Source organism: Monodon monoceros, unplaced genomic scaffold (genome assembly GCF_005190385.1).
Source record: "Monodon monoceros isolate NGI ecotype Baffin Bay Population unplaced genomic scaffold, NGI_Narwhal_1 Super_Scaffold_12, whole genome shotgun sequence".
In the NCBI taxonomy this organism is placed as follows: Eukaryota; Metazoa; Chordata; class Mammalia; order Artiodactyla; family Monodontidae; genus Monodon; species Monodon monoceros.
The window spans coordinates 40,719,100-40,737,315 of NW_021703768.1; the positions used below are offsets into that span (position 1 = coordinate 40,719,100).

Consider the following 18,216-nt stretch of genomic DNA (forward strand, 5'->3'; position numbering starts at 1 on the left):
AGACCAATGTTGATGTCTTATCTCTGCCACTAGCACAGCCTGACCTTGGACAAATCACTTAACCCCTCTAAGCTACAGTTTCCAGCACACAAAAAGACAGTAATGACTGCTATCCTCCTAGCCTCTGCAGTTTGCTGACTAGCTCAATACCTTTGTTTATATGAAAATATTTGTAAGCAGAAAACTTTGCACGACAGTAGGTTACTTCTCTGCCTCTTTCTCTCTTTCTCTCATTTAGTTGTCTTACACATCATATTCCATCCTAGAGTAAAGAAATTGCACAAAATGATCTCTTTCACAAGAGCTGTCCTTCAATACCAACAACCTCATCATCCTCTTCAGGTTTTAGCCCTTAGATATATAACTCATATAACCATATTTGAAGGGGAGCAAGCCTTTCCACTTCTTTTCTACCTAAACATATGTGTTTTAGCTGAAGTTCCAGTGCAGCTTTATCTAGCTGGGTAGCCATGACTTATCTCCTTATGACAACCTTCCCCTCACTCCCAGCATCCTCCCAGCCATGGCCACTGTGGAAGAGCCTCCTCTCCAAATTACTTCTCAGAAGATAGAATTACATGGACACATAGTAGCCTCTCTTCTAAACTCATCCCCATGTCACCTTCTACTAAATCTTCCCAGTTTTAGTGCTAAGATATAAAAATGGGATTAATGTAAATGATTTGGGAGTCCTGAAGAAATGTAGGCAAATTTCTCTATCATCTTAAGCCTCCTTCTCCTATTCTGTCCAATGGTAATAATAATGGTATTTGATTGTAGACTTGTTAGCAAATTAAATGAGATGGAGCATGTGAGGTGTAATACATAGTAAGTATACTATATAGCTGTTAATATTATTAAAGGAAAAACTCTCTCTTTTGCTGGTACATATGAAATCAGGATTTACTTTTGTTTTTTTTACATCATTATTGGAGTATAATTGCTTTACAATGGTGTGTTAGTTTCTGCTTTATAACAAAGTGAATCAGTTATACATACACATATGTTCCCATATCACCTCCATCTTGCGTCTCCCTCCCTACGACCCTCCCTATCCCACCCATCCAGGTGGTCACAAAGCACCGAGCTGATCTCCCTGTGCTATGCGGCTGCTTCCCACTAGCTATCTATTTTACGTTTGGTAGTGTATATGTGTCCATGCCACTCTCTCACTTTGTCACAGCTTACACTTCCCCCTCCCCATATCCTCAAGTCCATTCTCTAGTAGGTCTGTGTCTTTATTCCTGTCTTACCCCCAGGTTCTTCATGACATTTGTTTTTCTTAGATTCTATATATATGTGTTACCATATGGTATTTGTCTTTCTCTTTCTGACTTACTTCACTCTGTATGACAGACTCTAGGTCCATCCACCTCACTACAAATAACTCAATTTCATTTCTTCTTATGGCTGAGTAATATTCCATTGTATATATGTGCCACATCTTCTTTATCCATTCATGCGATGATGGACACTTAGGTTGTTTCCAACTCCTGGCTATTGTAAGTAGAGCTGCAATGAACATTTTGGTACATAACTCTTTTTGAATTATGGTTTTCTCAGGGTATATGCCCAGTAGTGGGATTGCTGGGTCATATGGTAGTTCTATTTGTAGTTTTTTAAGGAACCTCCATACTCTTCTCCAGAGTGGCTGTACCAATTCATATTCCCACCAGCAGTGCAAGAGTGTTCCCTTTTCTCCACACCCTCTCCAGCATTTATTGCTTGTTGATTTTTTGTTGATGGCCATTCTGACCGGTGTGAGATGATATCTCATTGTAGTTTTGATTTGCATTTCTCTAATGATTAATGATGTTGAGCATTCTCTCATTTGTTTGTTGGCAATCTGTATATCTTCTTTGGAGAAATGTCTATTTAGGTCTTCTGGCCATTTTTTGATTGGGTTGTTTGTTTTTTTGTTATTGAGCTGCTTATAAATTTTGGAGATTAATCCTTTGTCAGTTGCCTCATTTGTAAATATTTTCTCCCATTCTGAGGGTTGTCTTTTGGTCTTGTTTATGGTTTCCTTTGCTGTGCAAAAGCTTTGTAGTTTCATTAGGTCCCCTTTGGGTTTTTTTGTTTTGTTTTGATTTGTTTTGCTGTACTCAGGCCTTTCACTATTGTGGCCTCTCCCATTGCGGAGCACAGGCTCCGAACGCACTGGCTCAGCGGCCATGGTCATGGGCCCAGCCGCTCCGCGGGGTGTGGGATATTCCCGGACTGGGGCACGAACCCGTGTCCCCTGCATCGGCAGGCAGACTGTCAACCACTGGGCCACCAGAGAAGCCCCCATTTGCTTATTTTTGTTTTTATTTCCATTTCTCTAGGAGGTGGGTCAAAAAGGATCTTGCTATGATTTATGTCATAGAGTGTTCTGCCTATGTTTTCCTCTAAGAGTTTGATAGTTTCTGGCCTTACATTTAGGTCTTTAATCCATTTTGAGCTTATTTTTGTGTATGGTGTCAGGGAGTGATCTAATCTTACTTTTACATGTACCTGTCCAGTTTTCCCAGCACCACTTATTGAAGAGTCTGTCCTTTCTCCACTGTACATTCCTGCCTCCTTTATCAAAGATAAGGTGACCATATATGCTTGGGTTTATCTCTGGGCTTTCTATCCTGTTCCATTGATCTATCTTTCTGTTTTTGTGCCAGTACCATACTGTCTTGATTACTGTAGCTTTGTAGTATAGTCTGAAGTCAGGGAGCCTGATTCCTCCAGCTCCGTTTTTTGTTCTCAAGATTGCTTTGGCTATTCGGGGTCTTTTGTGTTCCCATACAAATTGTGAAAGTTTTTGTTCTAGTTCTGTGAAAAATGCCATTGGTAGTTTGACAGGGATTGCATTGAATCTGTAGATTGCTTCGGGTAGTAGAGTCATTTTCACAATGTTGATTCTTCCAATCCAACAACATGGTGTATCTCTCCATCTCTTTGTGTCATCTTTAATTTCTTTCATCAGTGTCTTATAATTTTCTGCATACAGGTCTTTTGTCTCCTTAGGTAGGTTTATTCCTAGATATTTTATTCTTTTTGTTGCAATGGTAAATGGGAGTGTTTTCTTGATTTCACTTTCAGATTTTTCATCATTAGTGTATAGGAATGTCAGAGATTTCTGTGCATTAATTTTTTATCCTGCTACTTTACCAAATTCATTGATTAGCTCTAGTAGTTTTCTGGTAGCATCTTTAGGATTCTCTATGTATAGTATCATGTCATCTGCAAACAGTGACAGCTTTACTTCTTCCTTTCCGATTTGGATTCCTTTTATTTCCTTTTCTTCTCTGATTGCTGTGGCTATAACTTCCAAAACTATGTTGAATAAGAGTGGTGAGAGTGGGCAACCTTGTCTTGTTCCTGATCTTAGTGGAAATGCTTTCAGTTTTTCACCATTGAGGACGATGTTGGCTGTGGGTTTGTCATATATGGCCTTTATTATGTTGAGGAAAGTTCCCACTGTGCCTACTTTCTGCAGGGTTTTAATCATAAATTGGTGTTGAATTTTGTCGAAAGCTTTCTCTGCATCTATTGAGATGATCATACGGTTTTTCTACTTCAGTTTGTTCATATGGTGTATCACGTTGATTGATTTGCATATATTGAAGAATCCTTGCATTCCTGGAATAAACCCCACTTGATCATGTTGTATGATCCGTTTAATGTGCTGTTGGATTCTGTTTGCCAGTATTTTGTTGAGGATTTTTGCATCTATGTTCATCAGTGATATTGGCCTGTAGTTTTCTTTCTTTGTGACATCCTTGTCTGATTTTGGTATCAGGGTGATGGTGGCCTCGTAGAATGAGTTTGGGAGTGTTCTCCCTCTGCTATATTTTGGAAGGGTTTGAGAAAGATAGGTGTTAGCTCTTCTCTAAATGTTTGATAGAATTCGCCTGTGAAGCCATCTGGTCCTGGGCTTTTGTTTCTTGGAAGATTTTTAATCACAGTTTCGATTTCAGTGCTTGTGATTGGTCTGTTCATATTTTCTATTTCTTTCTGATTCAGTCTTGGCACGTTGTGCATTTCTAAGAATTTGTCCATTTCTTCCAGGTTTTCCATTTTACTGGCATAGAGTTGCCTGTTGTAATCTCTCATGATCTTTTGTATTTCTGCAGTGACAGTTGTTACGTCTCCTTTTTCATTTCTAATTCTATTGATTTGAGTCTTCTCCCTGTTTTTCTTGATGAGTCCGGCTAATGGTTTATCAATTTTGTTTATCTTCTCTAAAAACCAGCTTTCAGTTTTATTGATCTTTGCTATTGTTTCCTTCATTTCTTTTTCATTTATTTCTCATCTGATCTTTATGATTTCTTTCCTTCTGCTAACTTTGGGGGTTTTTTGTTCTTCTTTCTCTAATTGCTTTAGGTGCAAGGTTAGGTTGTTTATTTGAGATGTTTCCTGTTTCTTAAGGTAGGATTGTATTGCTATAAACTTCCCTCTTAGAACTGCTTCTGCTGCATCCCATAGGTTTTGGGTCATCGTGTCTCAATTGTCATTTGTTTCTAGGTATTTTTTGATTTCCTCTTTGATTTCACTTCGTTATTAAGTAGTGTATTGTTTAGCCTCCATGTATTTGTATTTTTTACACATCTTTTCCTGTAATTGATATCTCATGTCATAGCGTTGTGGTCAGAAAAGATACTTGATACAATTTCAATTTTCTTAAATTTACCAAGGCTTGATTTGTGACCCAAGATATGATCTATCCTGGAGAATGTTCCATGAGCACTTGAGAAAAATGTGTATTCTGTTGTTTTTGGATGGAATGTCCTATAAATATCAATTAAGTCCATCTTGTTTAATGTATCATTTAAAGCTTGTGTTTCCTTATTTATTTTCATTTTGGATGATCTGTCCATTGGTGAAAGTGGGGTGTTAAAGTACCCTACTATGAATGTGTTACTGTCAATTTCCCATTTTATGGCTGTTCGTATTTGCCTTATGTATTGAGGTGCTCCTATGTTGGGTGCATAAATATTTACAATTGTTATATCTTCTTCTTGGATTGATCCCTTGATCATTATGTAGTGTCCTTTTTTGTCTCTTCTAATAGTCTTTATTTTAAAGTCCATTTTGTCTGATATGAGAATTGCTATTCCATCTTTCTTTTGGTTTCCATTTGCATGAAATATCTTTTTCCGTCCTCTTACTTTCAGTCTGTATGTGTCTCTAGGTCTGAAATGGGTCTCTTGTAGACAGCATATATATGGGTCTTGTTTTTGTATCCATTCAGCCAGTCTGTGTCTTTTAGTGGGAGCATTTAATCCATTTACATTTAAGGTAATTATCGATATGTATGTTCCTATTCCCATTTTCTTAATTGTTTTGGGTTTGTTATTGTAGGTCTTTTCCTTCTCTTGTGTTTCTTGCCTAGAGAAGTTCCTTTAGCATTTGTTGTAAAGCTGGTTTGGTGATGCTGAACTCTCTCAGCTTTTGCTTGTCTGTAAAGGTTTTAATTTCTCCATCAAATCTGAATGAGATCCTTGCCGGGTAGAGTAATCTTGGTTGTAGGTTTTTCTCCTTAATCACTTTAAATATGTCCTGCCAGTCCCTTCTGGCTTACAGAGTTTCTGCTGAAAGATCAGCTGTTAACCTTATGGGGATTCCCTTATGTGTTATTTTTCCCTTGCTGCTTTTAATGTTTCCTTTGTATTTAATTTTTGAGTTTGATTAATATGTCTTGGCGTGTTTATCCTTGGATTTATCCTGTATGGGACTCTCTGTGCTTCCTGGACTTGATTAAGTATTTCCTGTCCCATATTAGGGAAGTTTTCAACTATAATCTCTTCAAATATTTTCTCAGTCCCTTTCTTTTTCTCTTCTTCTTCTGAAACCCCTATAATTCGAATGTTTGTGCGTTTAATGTTGTCCCGGAGGTCTCTGAGACTGTCCTCAGTTCTTTTCATTCTTTTTTCTTTATCCTGCTCTGCAGTAGTTATTTCCACTATTTTATCTTCCAGGTCACTTATCCGTTCTTCTGCCTCAGTTATTCTGCTATTGATCCCATCTAGAGTATTTTTAGTTTCATTTATTGTGTTGTTCATCATTGCTTGTTTCATCTTCAGTTCTTCTATGTCCTTGTGAAATGTTTCTTGCATTTTCTCTATTCTATTTCCAAGATTTTGGATCATCTTTACTATCATTATTCTGAATTCTTTTTCAGGTAGACTGCCTATTTCCTCTTCATTTGTTAGGTCTGGTGGGTTTTTATCTTGCTCCTTCATCTGCTGTATGTTTTTCTGTCTCCTCATTTTGCTTATCTTACTGTATTTGGGGTCTCCTTTTTGCAGGCTGCAAGTTCGTAGTTCCCGCTGTTCTTGGTGTCTGTCCCCAGTGGCTAACGTTGGTTCAGTGGTTTGTGTAGGCTTCCTGGTGGAGGGGACTAGTGCCTGTGTTCTGGTGGATGAGGCTGGATCTTGTCTTTCTGGTGGGCAGGTCCACGTCTGGTGGTGTGTTTTGGGGTGTCTGTGGACTTATCATGATTTTAGGCAGCCTCTCTGCTAATGGGTGGGGTTGTGTTCCTGTCTTGCTAGTTGTTTGGCATAGGGTGTCCAGCACTGTAGCTTGCTGGACGTTGAGTGAAGCTGTGTGCTGGTGTTGAGATGGAGATCTCTGGGAGATTTTTGCCGTTTGATATTATGTGGAGCTGGGACCAGTGTCCTGAAGTTGGCTCTCCCACCTCAGAGGCACAGCACTGAGTGCTGGATGCAGCACCAAGAGCCTTTCATCCACACGGCTCAGAATAAAAGGGAGAAAAAGAAAGGAAGAAAGAAAAAGAAAGAAAGAAAGAGAAAGAAAGGGAAAGAAAGAAAGAAGATAAAATAAAGTAAAATAAAATAAAGTTATTAAAATAAAAAATAATTTTTAAGAAAAAATAATTTTTAAAGAAAAAAAAAACGGACGGATAGAACCCTAGGACAAATGGTGAAAGCAAAGCTATACAGACAAAATCTCACACAGAAGCATACACATACACACAAAAAGAGGAAAAGGGGAAAAAATAATAAATCTTGCTCTCAAAGTCCACCTCCTCAATTTGGGATGATTCGTTGTCTATTCATGTGTTCCACAGATGCAGGTACATCAAGTTGATTGTGGAGCTTTAATCCGCTGCTTCTGAGGCTGCTGGGAGAGATTTCCCTTTCTCTTCTTTGTTCTCACAGCTGCCGGGGCTCAGCTTTGGATTTGGCCCCGCCTCTGCGTGTAGGTCGCCTGAGGGCGTCTGTTCCCGCTCAGACAGGACGGGGTTAAAGGAGCAGCTGCTTCAGGGACTCTGGCTCACTCAGGCCGCGGGGGAGAGAGGGGTACGGAGTGTGGGGTGAGCCTGCGGTGGCAGAGGCCGGCGGGACGTTGCACCAGCCTGAGGCGCGCCATGCGTTCTCCCGGGGAAGTTGTCCCTGCATCCCGGGACCGTGGCAGTGGCGGGCTGCACAGGCTCCCCGGAAGGGAGGTGTGCATAGTGACCTGTGCTCGCACACAGGCTTCTTTGTGGCGGCAGCAGCGGCCTTAGCGTCTCATGACCATCTCAGGGGTCCGTGCTGATCACCGCGGCTCGCACCCGTCTCTGGAGCTCCTTTAAGCAGCGCTCTTAACCCCTCTCCTCGCACACCAGGAAACGAAGAGGGAAGAAAAGTCTCTTGCCTTTTCGGCAGGTCCAGACTTTTCCCCGGACTCCCTCCCGGTGGTGCAATAATCCCCTGCAGGCTGTATTCATGCCACCAACCCCAGTCCTCTCCCTGTGCTCTGACCGAAGGGTGAGCAGACAAGCCTCTCGGGCTGGTGAGTGCCGGTCAGCACCGATCCTCTGTGCGGGAATCTCTCCGCTTTGCCCTCCGCACCCCTGTTGCTGTGCTCTCCTCCGCGGCTCCGAAGCTTCCCCCCTCCGCCACCCGCGGTCTCCGCCTGCGAAGGGGCTTCCTAGTGTGTGGAAACTTTTCCTCCTTCACAGCTCCCTCCCGCTGGTGCAGCTCCCATCCCTATTCTTTTGTCTCTGTTTACTCTTTTTTCTTTTTCCCTACTGAGGTACGTGGGGACTTTCTTGCCTTTTGGGAGGTCTGAGGTCTTCTGCCAGCGTTCAGTAGGTGTTCTGAAGGAGTTGTTCCACATGTAGATGTATTTCTGGTGTATAATAGCGAGACATGTATGCAAGCAAAATGTCTATGTACAGATGAATGGACAAAGAAGAAGTGGTACATGTACACAATGGAATATTAGCCATGGAAAAGATGAAACAATGCCTTTTGCAGCACCACTGATGAACCTATTCTGTTTAATGAAGTCATATCTCACATGGCACCCATCATCACCAATATAACGTGCCTGCAGTTGGAGGCCTCAGTTTCTTGCCACATGAATCTCTCCTTAGGGCTGCTTGAGTGTCCTCATGACATGGCAGCTGGCTCACCCCAGGATGAGTGATCCGGCCCGCCGTCCCCACGATTGTCGCGGCTTCGGCCGCTGGGGCCCCTCCAGAGCCGGCAGCCTCAGTGAGGCCGCCCTCCCCTCGGGCTCCAGGGAAGTTCCGTGACGGCGGAGGGAAGAGACCCCGAGCTGGGAGTTCCAGCTCTGCGGAAACGCGGGCTCCGTTCTCCAGGATTTACTTTTGACATCTGATTATTGTCTGTGTTTCCCAACATTTTCACCCTATGTTGCCCCCTAAAGCCACCTCGGTCTGTTTGCTCTTTTTTTTTTTAACTTTGATTAAGAATAAGTATGACAAAAAAAAAAGAATAAGTATGATTTTGCTTTACTTCCGGTACATAAAATTCCAAGACAACTTAATATAACAACATGAACATTGAACTAAAAGTTATGAGAAGCTGCTTTTACTGTTTATGTACTCCTTTAAATCAAAAGAACAAGATGTAAACCTTTTTTATTTATGTCATCTCCTGTGCTTCAGGCTCCTTGGTGCCTTAGAAAACATGAAAGAGGCTGATTTACAACCACTTTGGGCAAATTGCCTGTGGAATTCTGAGGACAGGAAATGAAAAAAAGTGCAGCACACACCCCCGGACCTTCCACACAACACGTAGAATAAACAAACAGGCCCCAAATAGGAAACCAAAAGCTCTTGGTCTTATGTTGAGGAGCACCATGAATGCCCTTTGGGAAAGCATATATTAAAGATGATGAAGTTCTGGGAAAACCGTTCAAGAGGGGTGAAGTTGACCCTGATTAAAGGGTCAACTTCCCCCTTATGTCTAAAGTATGGTGAGTAGTTTTAATTTAGGTAAATTCTGTTACCTGCATCAACATTATGAGAGAGGAGTGCCATATTACAGACCTGTACTTCTCAGACTTTAACAGGAGTCTGGTTCTCTGGGGAACTTGTTGCGATGTAGATACTGATTCAGGAAATCTGGGGAGGGCCTGAGATTCTGGATCCCTCACAAGCTCCCAGGTGATGCAGTTGCTGCTGGTCTGCAGGCCACAGTTGGTTTTCAGGCACCTTCTTCAACAAAATCATTGGTGGTGGTTTCCTGCTCTTTATCTATAATACAGTGGTTTTCAACTCTGGGTGATTTTAGCCCTAGGGTAAATTGGCAGTGTCTGGAGACATTTTTGATCTTCACAACTCAGAGGGGCTGCTAACATCACATGGCTAGGGCCACAGATGTTGTCAAACACCCTACAATGCATACATAGGGTAGCCCCTGATAACAAAGAATTTCCTGACCCAAAATGTCAATAGTGCCAAAGTTGAGAAATCCTGCTGTAGAAGTACTGTTTTGTGTATCTCTCGTATCAAAAATAATCTGTTGAAAGTGTTCAAAAAAAACTGTCAGGAAAGAGTAGGAACATGTACTATTAGTTTGGAGTAGAGAGTGAACAGTGTTTAAAACTGTCTTCAAATATATGAAAGGCCATTATGCAGAAGATGGTAACCAGCTGTTCTCCATCATCCTTGAAGAATGAACAGGAAATGTACATAAACGGACTTCTGCTACCCATCCATTCTTTTTCTGCATCTTCCACGCCAGCCAGGCAAATCTCTCCATGATCTTGCAACCATATTTGTCCCGTTCTGTATCTTATTACTTGCAGAGACTCTCCCAAATCCTTGGGACATATTTTCCTCTCACTGCAAAGTTGTATCTCTCCCTCTCCTTAAAAATCTAACTTAAAATTTCCAGCTCCATGAAGTCTTCCTTAACTAAGATGAAATAGTTTCCAGTTCACTTCTATCTACCACTGGCCCACTTTCTCCTTCAATGTATTATCTTTCATTCTATGAATATGTTATTGCCCATCTATGTACAAGGAGCTGTGCTAGATTTTGAGGAAGGATAAGGAAGATGAGTAAGAGAGTCCCTGCCTTTAAGAGTTTTCCAATCTAGGGGAAAAAAAATCTACACAGGTAACTACAACATAGATAGCATTTAATAATTATTTCTCTGAGGGATTTTTTTAAAAAATAAAAGAAGAGGGCTTAGTAGTTAAAAGATTATTTCCAGGTGGGGAGATCAAAGGAAGACTTTATAAGTAGGTATACAGAAGTATCTTTTTATGAAGAATAATTTTCTCTAAGTTATGTAAAATTTTGTGCATCAAATAAGCATTTAATATTGTTACCAAAATTTGAAGGTTATTAATTAGAGCATGGAATGAATTGGAGTCTGAATTTAGACTGTTCTTATGGCAGAGTTTACAGTGAATAAGGAAAGAAATTTTTTTCTGTTTACACGTAGCTGTATATCATGGTTTTAACAGAGGAGAGTGAATTTAATCACCTCTGAATATACCTTATGATGCTGTGTGATTTTATAAGGGCGTACTCTTTGGGAAGAATTTTTAGTTACATCTAGGAGGGGAATACTTTGGAACTTCACAAGTATGCTTTAAAAACCAGTACCAGAGATGGAATTTGGCACCATCCATTTGAGAGAATTTGGCACCATCCAGAACACTTTCAGGAGAGAGTCTCACCTGTAAAAGATTTCCATTACCTGAACTACAAAGAAATTGAAGAGATTTAACCCTCAGTGAATATGTAGTGTGTGCCAGACGTTGAGTAAACTCTTTAGATATATCATCTAATTTAATCTCAACAGATTAGCCTCTCAACCTGTGAGGCTATCACCACCAACAACACTAGAAGGAGACGTCAGTGCTAAGTATAAGCTTCCACCCACTGCTTGATTCAGAGAGGGAAGCAGAGCAAATCTCGAGCCTGCATAAGCCAGCTCTGGGTGGAAACAGTCAGCTTGCCTTCCCTTTCGTAGCAGCAAGGAGAAAGCTACCTCTCGAGGCTTAAATGGTGATGCTTGTATCCTCCGTTGTAAAAACAGGAAAATGAAGCTGTTTACATTTCATAGTGGCCATGGTTTGCTGTAGGGATCACTACTGGAAAATTATCTGTGACTGCCTTAGTCATGTGTGAGCATGAGTTTCTGCCAGCTCCTTCCCACACATTCTGAACTCTTTAGTTCTGGGAAGGGTACAGATACTGAATTACTATGGGATTTTGTTTGAATGTTAATACCTATGTTCTTCAAAGTCATTATGTTGATTTCCAGTCAGTAATACAGTTAACATTGCAGACCTTTCTTGTTCCCATTCTTTGAGCGTCATTGCTCTTTTTAATAAGCGCTCAGCTTTGAATGGTAACCTCAAGAATGCCTTCATAATTCAAAACATAGTGGAATCTTAGTTAACTCTATGTAACTGGACTTTGTTTTCCCTCTTAAAGTTCTAGGCTTCTGCATATCATTCAATGTTGATGTGAAAAACTCATTGACTTTCAGCGGCCCAGTGGAGGACATGTTTGGATATACTGTTCAACAATATGAAAATGCAGAAGGAAAATGGTAAGTTAATGGGATTTGTTGTTGTTGTTTAGTTTTCTTACAAGGTAATGGAAAATATTATTTGGTTACAGTTCGTTTTATGAATGAGACTTAGAATGAATCGTTTATGGTAGGAAATGCAGTCTAATCATTTGGTAATGGAAACTGAAAAAGTGAAAAAGGAAAAATTCCTTGGCAATATTAAAAGACATGGTTAGTGATTCTGTTGAAACCTGGGTTGACCTCAAGGAAGATCCTTATCCAAAACAGTCATTGTTTTGTAAGTATGTTATTCTGGCAAGCGTTCTTTAATTGTTCTCATTTTAGCATGGCTGAAATTCAGCAGGAGGTATTGGGAGGCAGATGAGATCACTTCCATAATATAATATTGGGCTTATATTTTTGGTGCTTTACTGACCTACTGAGTTTGGTCTATTACTTATAATGAACCTTACTGAATTTCTTTTATACACTTTAAAAACCCTTTAATATTGGTTAAGTTCACTTTAGTATGTTTTTTTTAAAGCATATTTAACTTTTGAAAATTGTACAAAATTATTAGAGTTCTTTTGCTTTATATTTAACATAATTTTTAGGGAGTCTTTTTTTTTTAATTGGACCTTGTAGAAAAAGGGAACAGGAGTTAAACTTTGCTTCAGTCTAGTAACTAAACAAGCCCATTTTTCTAGTGACTACAGTAATACAAACAAAAATGGATCTATTTCTATTTGGAAAACAGTGAGCTATCTCTCTACTATATTTCACAGATGAAAAGATGTGACTTTTTGATATTTCACTTTACCTGCTAGACTTGCTTAATTTGACAATAATCCTCTAAATAGTATCAAAGTAAGAATTTGAGTTCTCACATTTTTCAAGTACAGATATTGTATCCTGGGTATAAACTAAAATTTGTGGAGGTGCTTCACTCTTCTTCTCTCCCTATAAATATCTCAGATAAGACATCTAATAATAGAGTATGAGTTTTTATATCCTCTGTCTTTCAATCCTATGCTCTCACTTTACCACCCACCTCCTTTTTTAAGGTTAAATGGATAAAGTCACCCCTCTAGACAAAAATTTTATTCTTTTAGGCATTATGTCTGCAATTCAGGGAGTTCTACCTCTGGGAGAATAATGTGAGTGGGCCAACTGGTCAAGCTTCTCTTTGTGCATAAGCTAGAATAAACTGACACTCAGTGCATGTTTTTCTTAAAAAGCTTAACTTTTACATAAAACACATATTACAGTGAATTTTCACTTATTACTAGTAGTTACATAAATTTTAAAGAGGAATAGCAAAACTTAAAGTCTTAAACCACCTACTTAAAATGAACTGTCTTTTTAAAGAATAGTCAAATAACAGTCAGCCCTTCCTATTCACAGGTTTCGCATTCGCTAATTAAACCAACTATGGTACCAGAGTTGCGGTGGGCGGACTGTACCAGGCCGTTTTATATAAGGGACTTGAGCATATGCGAAGTTTTGTAGCCACTGGGGGCCTGACACCAATCCCCCACGGATGCCGAGGGATGACTGTATTGTTAGCAGATTTTATGAAAGTCTGGTTTTCATTCTCTGATAGTGAGGAAAGCCTGTAAGCTTCCTCCCTCATCCAGTCCTGTCTCTCTGATTTTAGGGCAGTCTGCTCTCAGAAGCCCTGAATTATCTGAATGAATCTTAGTAGAGTAAGAAGGCATTCATATTTCCTCTTGGAACTTTAGCGCACCCACACTATTTCTTCAATTCAAGAAGGAGGAAGTGATGCTTGATTCTTAAGCTGAATCTTGAAAGATGACTTACCTTTCAATAACATAAGAGATGTCACTCTAAGCTGGGAAGCTACATAAACAAGGGCATAGACCTGAGGATAAGTGAGAGTGTTGGTAAGCAAACAGATCTGACGTTGGGATGATAGAGGGGAAAGACCTTAAAAGCCAGACAAAGGAGCTTGTACCTAAGTAGAGGGTACTGAGAAGCCATTATAGGTTGTTTTATGAAACTTAGTTTAGGAAATTATGTATAGATTGGATTGGAGAAAGGAGTGCCTGAAATCGGGGAAATCCATAGGCAAGCAAGGACAAAAATCTGCTTAAACAATGAGGCCTGGACAAGGAGGGCGAACTGCAATGAAAGAATAGTGTACCCAAGATAAATGTAGGTGAATAATTAAATCTTAGTGGAAGTCTGGGAATGGCAAATGAAGGTGTAGGAGGTGTCAAACACATTCCAAAATGTCTACACTGGATTACCGGGAAGTGGGTAGTCATTCAGAGACAAATGTACAGGAAAGGAAAAACAGTTTTATCAGGAAGTTGATGAGTATGGTTTTAAACAGCTTGAGTTCAAGGTAATGTCTAGGTACTTGGAAACTTCAAAATGGAAAACAGAAAGAGGGAGAAGTTAATGTATTAGGCTACATGTTTAGAAAGCAAGAACTGGTTTTGGTTCCCGCTTGCAACCCTGTGCATTGCCCAGCATCCGGCACAAGACCTTAAGCATAATATGCGCTCAATAATGCACTCCACTCAGTTAGCTGAACAACTGAATCTAGTTTAACTTCCTTTCCTCATTGATGAAAAAACAAAACACATAAAAAAGTAAGGTTAAAAGTGACTCTCTCATAACTATTATCAAAACAAAGTGTTGGCAAGTATGTGGAGAAAAGGGAATGTTTGTACACGTTAGTGGGACAGTAAATTGGTGCAGCCACTATGGAAAACAATATAGAGGTTCCTCAAAAGAGCTGAAAATAGAGCTACCCAGTTCTGGGTAAATATCAAAAGGAATTGAAATCAAGATCTCAGATATCTGCATTATTCACATGTTCACTGCAGCATTATTCACAATAACCAAGACTTGAAAGCCATCTAAAATGTCCATTGTCAGATGAATAGATTTTTAAAATATGTTATATACATACAGTAGAATATTATTCTGCCTTAAAAAAAGAGGAAAAATTTTCCATTTGAGACAACATGGATGAACCTGGGGGACGTCTTGCTAAGTGAGATAAGCCTGATGCAGGACAAATACCACATGACTCCACTTATATGAGGAACCTAAAATAGTCAGACTCGTAAAAGCAGAGCATAGAATGGTGGTTACCAGGGGTTCAGAGGAGGGGAAAACAAGGAAACATTAGTCAAAGGGTACAAAGTTTCAGTTAAACAAGATGAATAAATCCTAGAGATTTACTACACAGCACAGTGCCTATAGTTAGCAATACTGTGTTGTACACTTAAAATTTGTTAAGAAGATAGATCTTAAGTTGTGTTCTTATCACAAAATAATAATAATAAATAACAACAACCACTACTGAAGAAAGCAGGAGGAAACTTTTGGAGGTGATGGGTATGTTTATGGCATAGATTGTGGTGATGGTTTTAAGGATGTATACTTATCTCCAAACTCATCAAGTTGTATACATTAAATTGGTACAACTTTGTATATGTCTTTCATACTTCAATAAAGTGTTTTGTTTTTTGGTTTTTTTGCGGTACGCGGGCCTCTCACTGTTGTGGCCTCTCCCTTTGCGGAGCACAGGCTCCGGACGTGCAGGCTCAACAGCCATGGCTCAGGGGCCCAGCCGCTACCGCGGCATGTGGTATCTTCCCAGACCGGGGCACGAACCCGTGTCCCCTGCATCGGCAGGCGGACTCTCAACCTCTGCGCCACCAGGGAAGCCCCGTTGTTGTTGTTGTTTTTTTAAAGTGACTCCCCTAGGGAAATATAACTACTTGGGGCCAGAGCAGAAAATAGGGCTCAAGTCTCTCCACTCCCAGTCTAGGACTGTTGTCCTTATTAGAACTATATTAAAAAGTAAATGTTGATAATAACTGTATCTGGCATATAATACTTTACATTTTAATATGTGTGTGAGAGTTTGTGAGCATTTGAATGTATATATGGATATCAGATACTTTGATTCCATTCTGACATTCCATATTTACAATGATTTTATGGAAAAGGTGTGAAAAATCAGGGAAACAAAAACAGTGTGGTCAATTGAATTTAAAAGTAAATAAACTACAAAAATCTAAATGTCCAAATCTTTAAGGATGGCATGGTAGCAACATACCATTCTAAAGAGATCCAGGCACTGGTCATGCAAAATAAATTTTAGTAATATGTTTGGATATTCTGTAAGTGTTTATAAAATCAGGATGCAGACTTACTTTAAGAAATGGACTATGAAATAATTGATATATTTGGGAGAACATGAATTTTGTTATTTAATTTTCTCCAGAGGTGGGAATCTGGAGATTTTTTTTTAATTAAAAAAAAAAATTTTTTTTTTTTTTAAATCACCCTGACCCATCTTACATCTTGCTGAAGTATTCGTAAAGGAGTACTTGTTGACCCATAACAAGTGCAGTCTCTGTATTTGAAAAGCATTAGTTTAAATCTTTGGAAAGAATAAACAGTTAACAGAAAAGGCGGCCTATGCCCCCCTTTATGTTTCAGAAGTTTCCTGTGGAGTACAACCTACTTTATATCTTTGGCTCGGAAGCCACATGTTTTTTCAGTAGCAGAGCACATTATACTTCTGATTAAATTCAGCTGTTGTTCATTATGATTAGCATGAGCTGGAGCATCCAAGTAACTGCAACGTGGTTCAGAAGAGTCACAAAGAATACAATTGGTTTAATAATTTTGCTTTGAAGAGAAGAAACTCAAATGTGCTCAGCATTGCGCAGCCTTCCAGAGTTAGTTGTTATCACCAATATAGCAGGGCTCTGCCAGATGGGAAAAAAATGAGATGCTGGTGTGGGACTTTCCACTCTTTGTTGTTCTTTGCTTCCTTCCTTCCAGCATGTGCACCCACCCCTCTGAGCGCTATCTAAGCATCCATTCTTAGGGCCTTCGGTGACTTCAGTGGGCCTGTCTTTTCAAAATAGATTCTCATGATGCAAATACTTCCCTAGCCAATCCCCAACCCAATATATATCAAAATGTACTGGCTTCATGCCTTTACCCTAGAGGACCCTGCTTTGTGCCAGGTAAGGTTTACTAGTGGTCTCAAGTGACTGATGCCCTGTTTCCAATGTATGTGTGTTTTAAATAAAGCCTATTCAAGCTTGGGGTGAAAAGACTTTTTAAAAGTTTTATCAAATTTTCTCTCACATATTTTAATATAAAGTTTATTTTAAATTGCTTATAACATCTTTTGAAGTTGAAATTTCCTCTTTGCCAAATGTCAGTTCTTTGGTTCATCTCATTTCTACCCCTCTACCTTTCATGACTGAAAAGCACAACAGCTCAGGGGGCCACTGTATAACTTCATTCTCTAAGATGACCAAACACTCTGTTGTTTTTTTGTTTTTTAATGCCTGGCAGGAGGTACTTGGCACTCTGATACAGACTTTGGCTTGGAGACCAGGAAAGAGTTAGGTGAAAAGAAATAATGTAAATATGAGACAACAATCTCTAGGAAACTATCTTTTACAGAAGAAAAACATATAAATATGAAACAGAGCAGTCAGAGGCCAGCTACCCTTCAAATAAATATAATAGCAGTCATATTGACAAAAATAACTATTATGAATAGGAAGCATTTCTCAGTTTATTAAATTTTATTATATTTGGAGCTTTTTCATGGAGAAGAAGTGTTTCTCTCACTTTGATGATCTTTGAGTTCATCAGGTGTTTCTCTAGTGATCAATAATGAGACCCAGAACATTCTTTAATCCTCAATCTGCATACAAATCATTGCAATAATATCATATAAAAAGCAGAAATTTAATATAAATAAAATTTAACGAGTTAAAGCAAACTTGCATTAAAGTTTAAAGTAACAATATCCATCGTTCATGAAACAATGTGCTTTGGGTCTTCACCTTGACCCTGTGTGTTTGAGTGAATATGACTGTTATCCTCATTTTCTAGACAGGAAACTGAGACTCAGAGAATGAATTGCCAAAGGTTTAACACAGCGAGTGTGACAGGGCCAGGATGTGGAACCCCAGCCTTATGCCTTCAGCCAGTTTGCTCCTATAACAGCAAGGATTCTCTACAACCTTGACCTGTGGAAATGCCTGCTGTGTCACCCAAAGGCATATATGGTATTCTGCTTAAGCAAAATATCCAGCCTCTAAAGTGAAAAAAAAAAAGACTTCACAATTAGGACCTCTTAGCTGGTCACACGAATGACCAGGTATTCCTTATTCAGATTCTTAGAGCATTTGATGCAGTCATAATTTATTCATTCAATAAATATTTATCGAATGCTGATTTTTATATCTGGCTCTGTTATAGTCACTCAGGATATATGAGTGAATGAATAGGTGAAAATTCCTGCTGTTGTGGAGTTTATATTCTATTGGGGATGGACAAACAAAAAACAAATAATAAACTTAATAAACAGGTAGGTTATATGTCAGAATGTAATAAGTGCTATGAGAAAAAATAGAGCAAGATAGTGGGGCTTGAG

The 18,216-nt window shown here is 39.4% G+C and overlaps 1 protein-coding gene across 1 annotated transcript in view; it reads left to right on the top strand.

The window, feature by feature from the left end:
• The window catches only part of ITGA1 (integrin subunit alpha 1), a 166,976-nt gene that overhangs the window by 53,455 nt on the left and 95,305 nt on the right, over positions 1-18,216 (top strand). Inside the window, exon 2 of the mRNA XM_029217228.1 lies at positions 11,687-11,804. Within this exon, the coding sequence (XP_029073061.1) occupies positions 11,687-11,804 (118 nt within the window). The remainder of the gene's footprint in view (positions 1-11,686; positions 11,805-18,216) is intronic.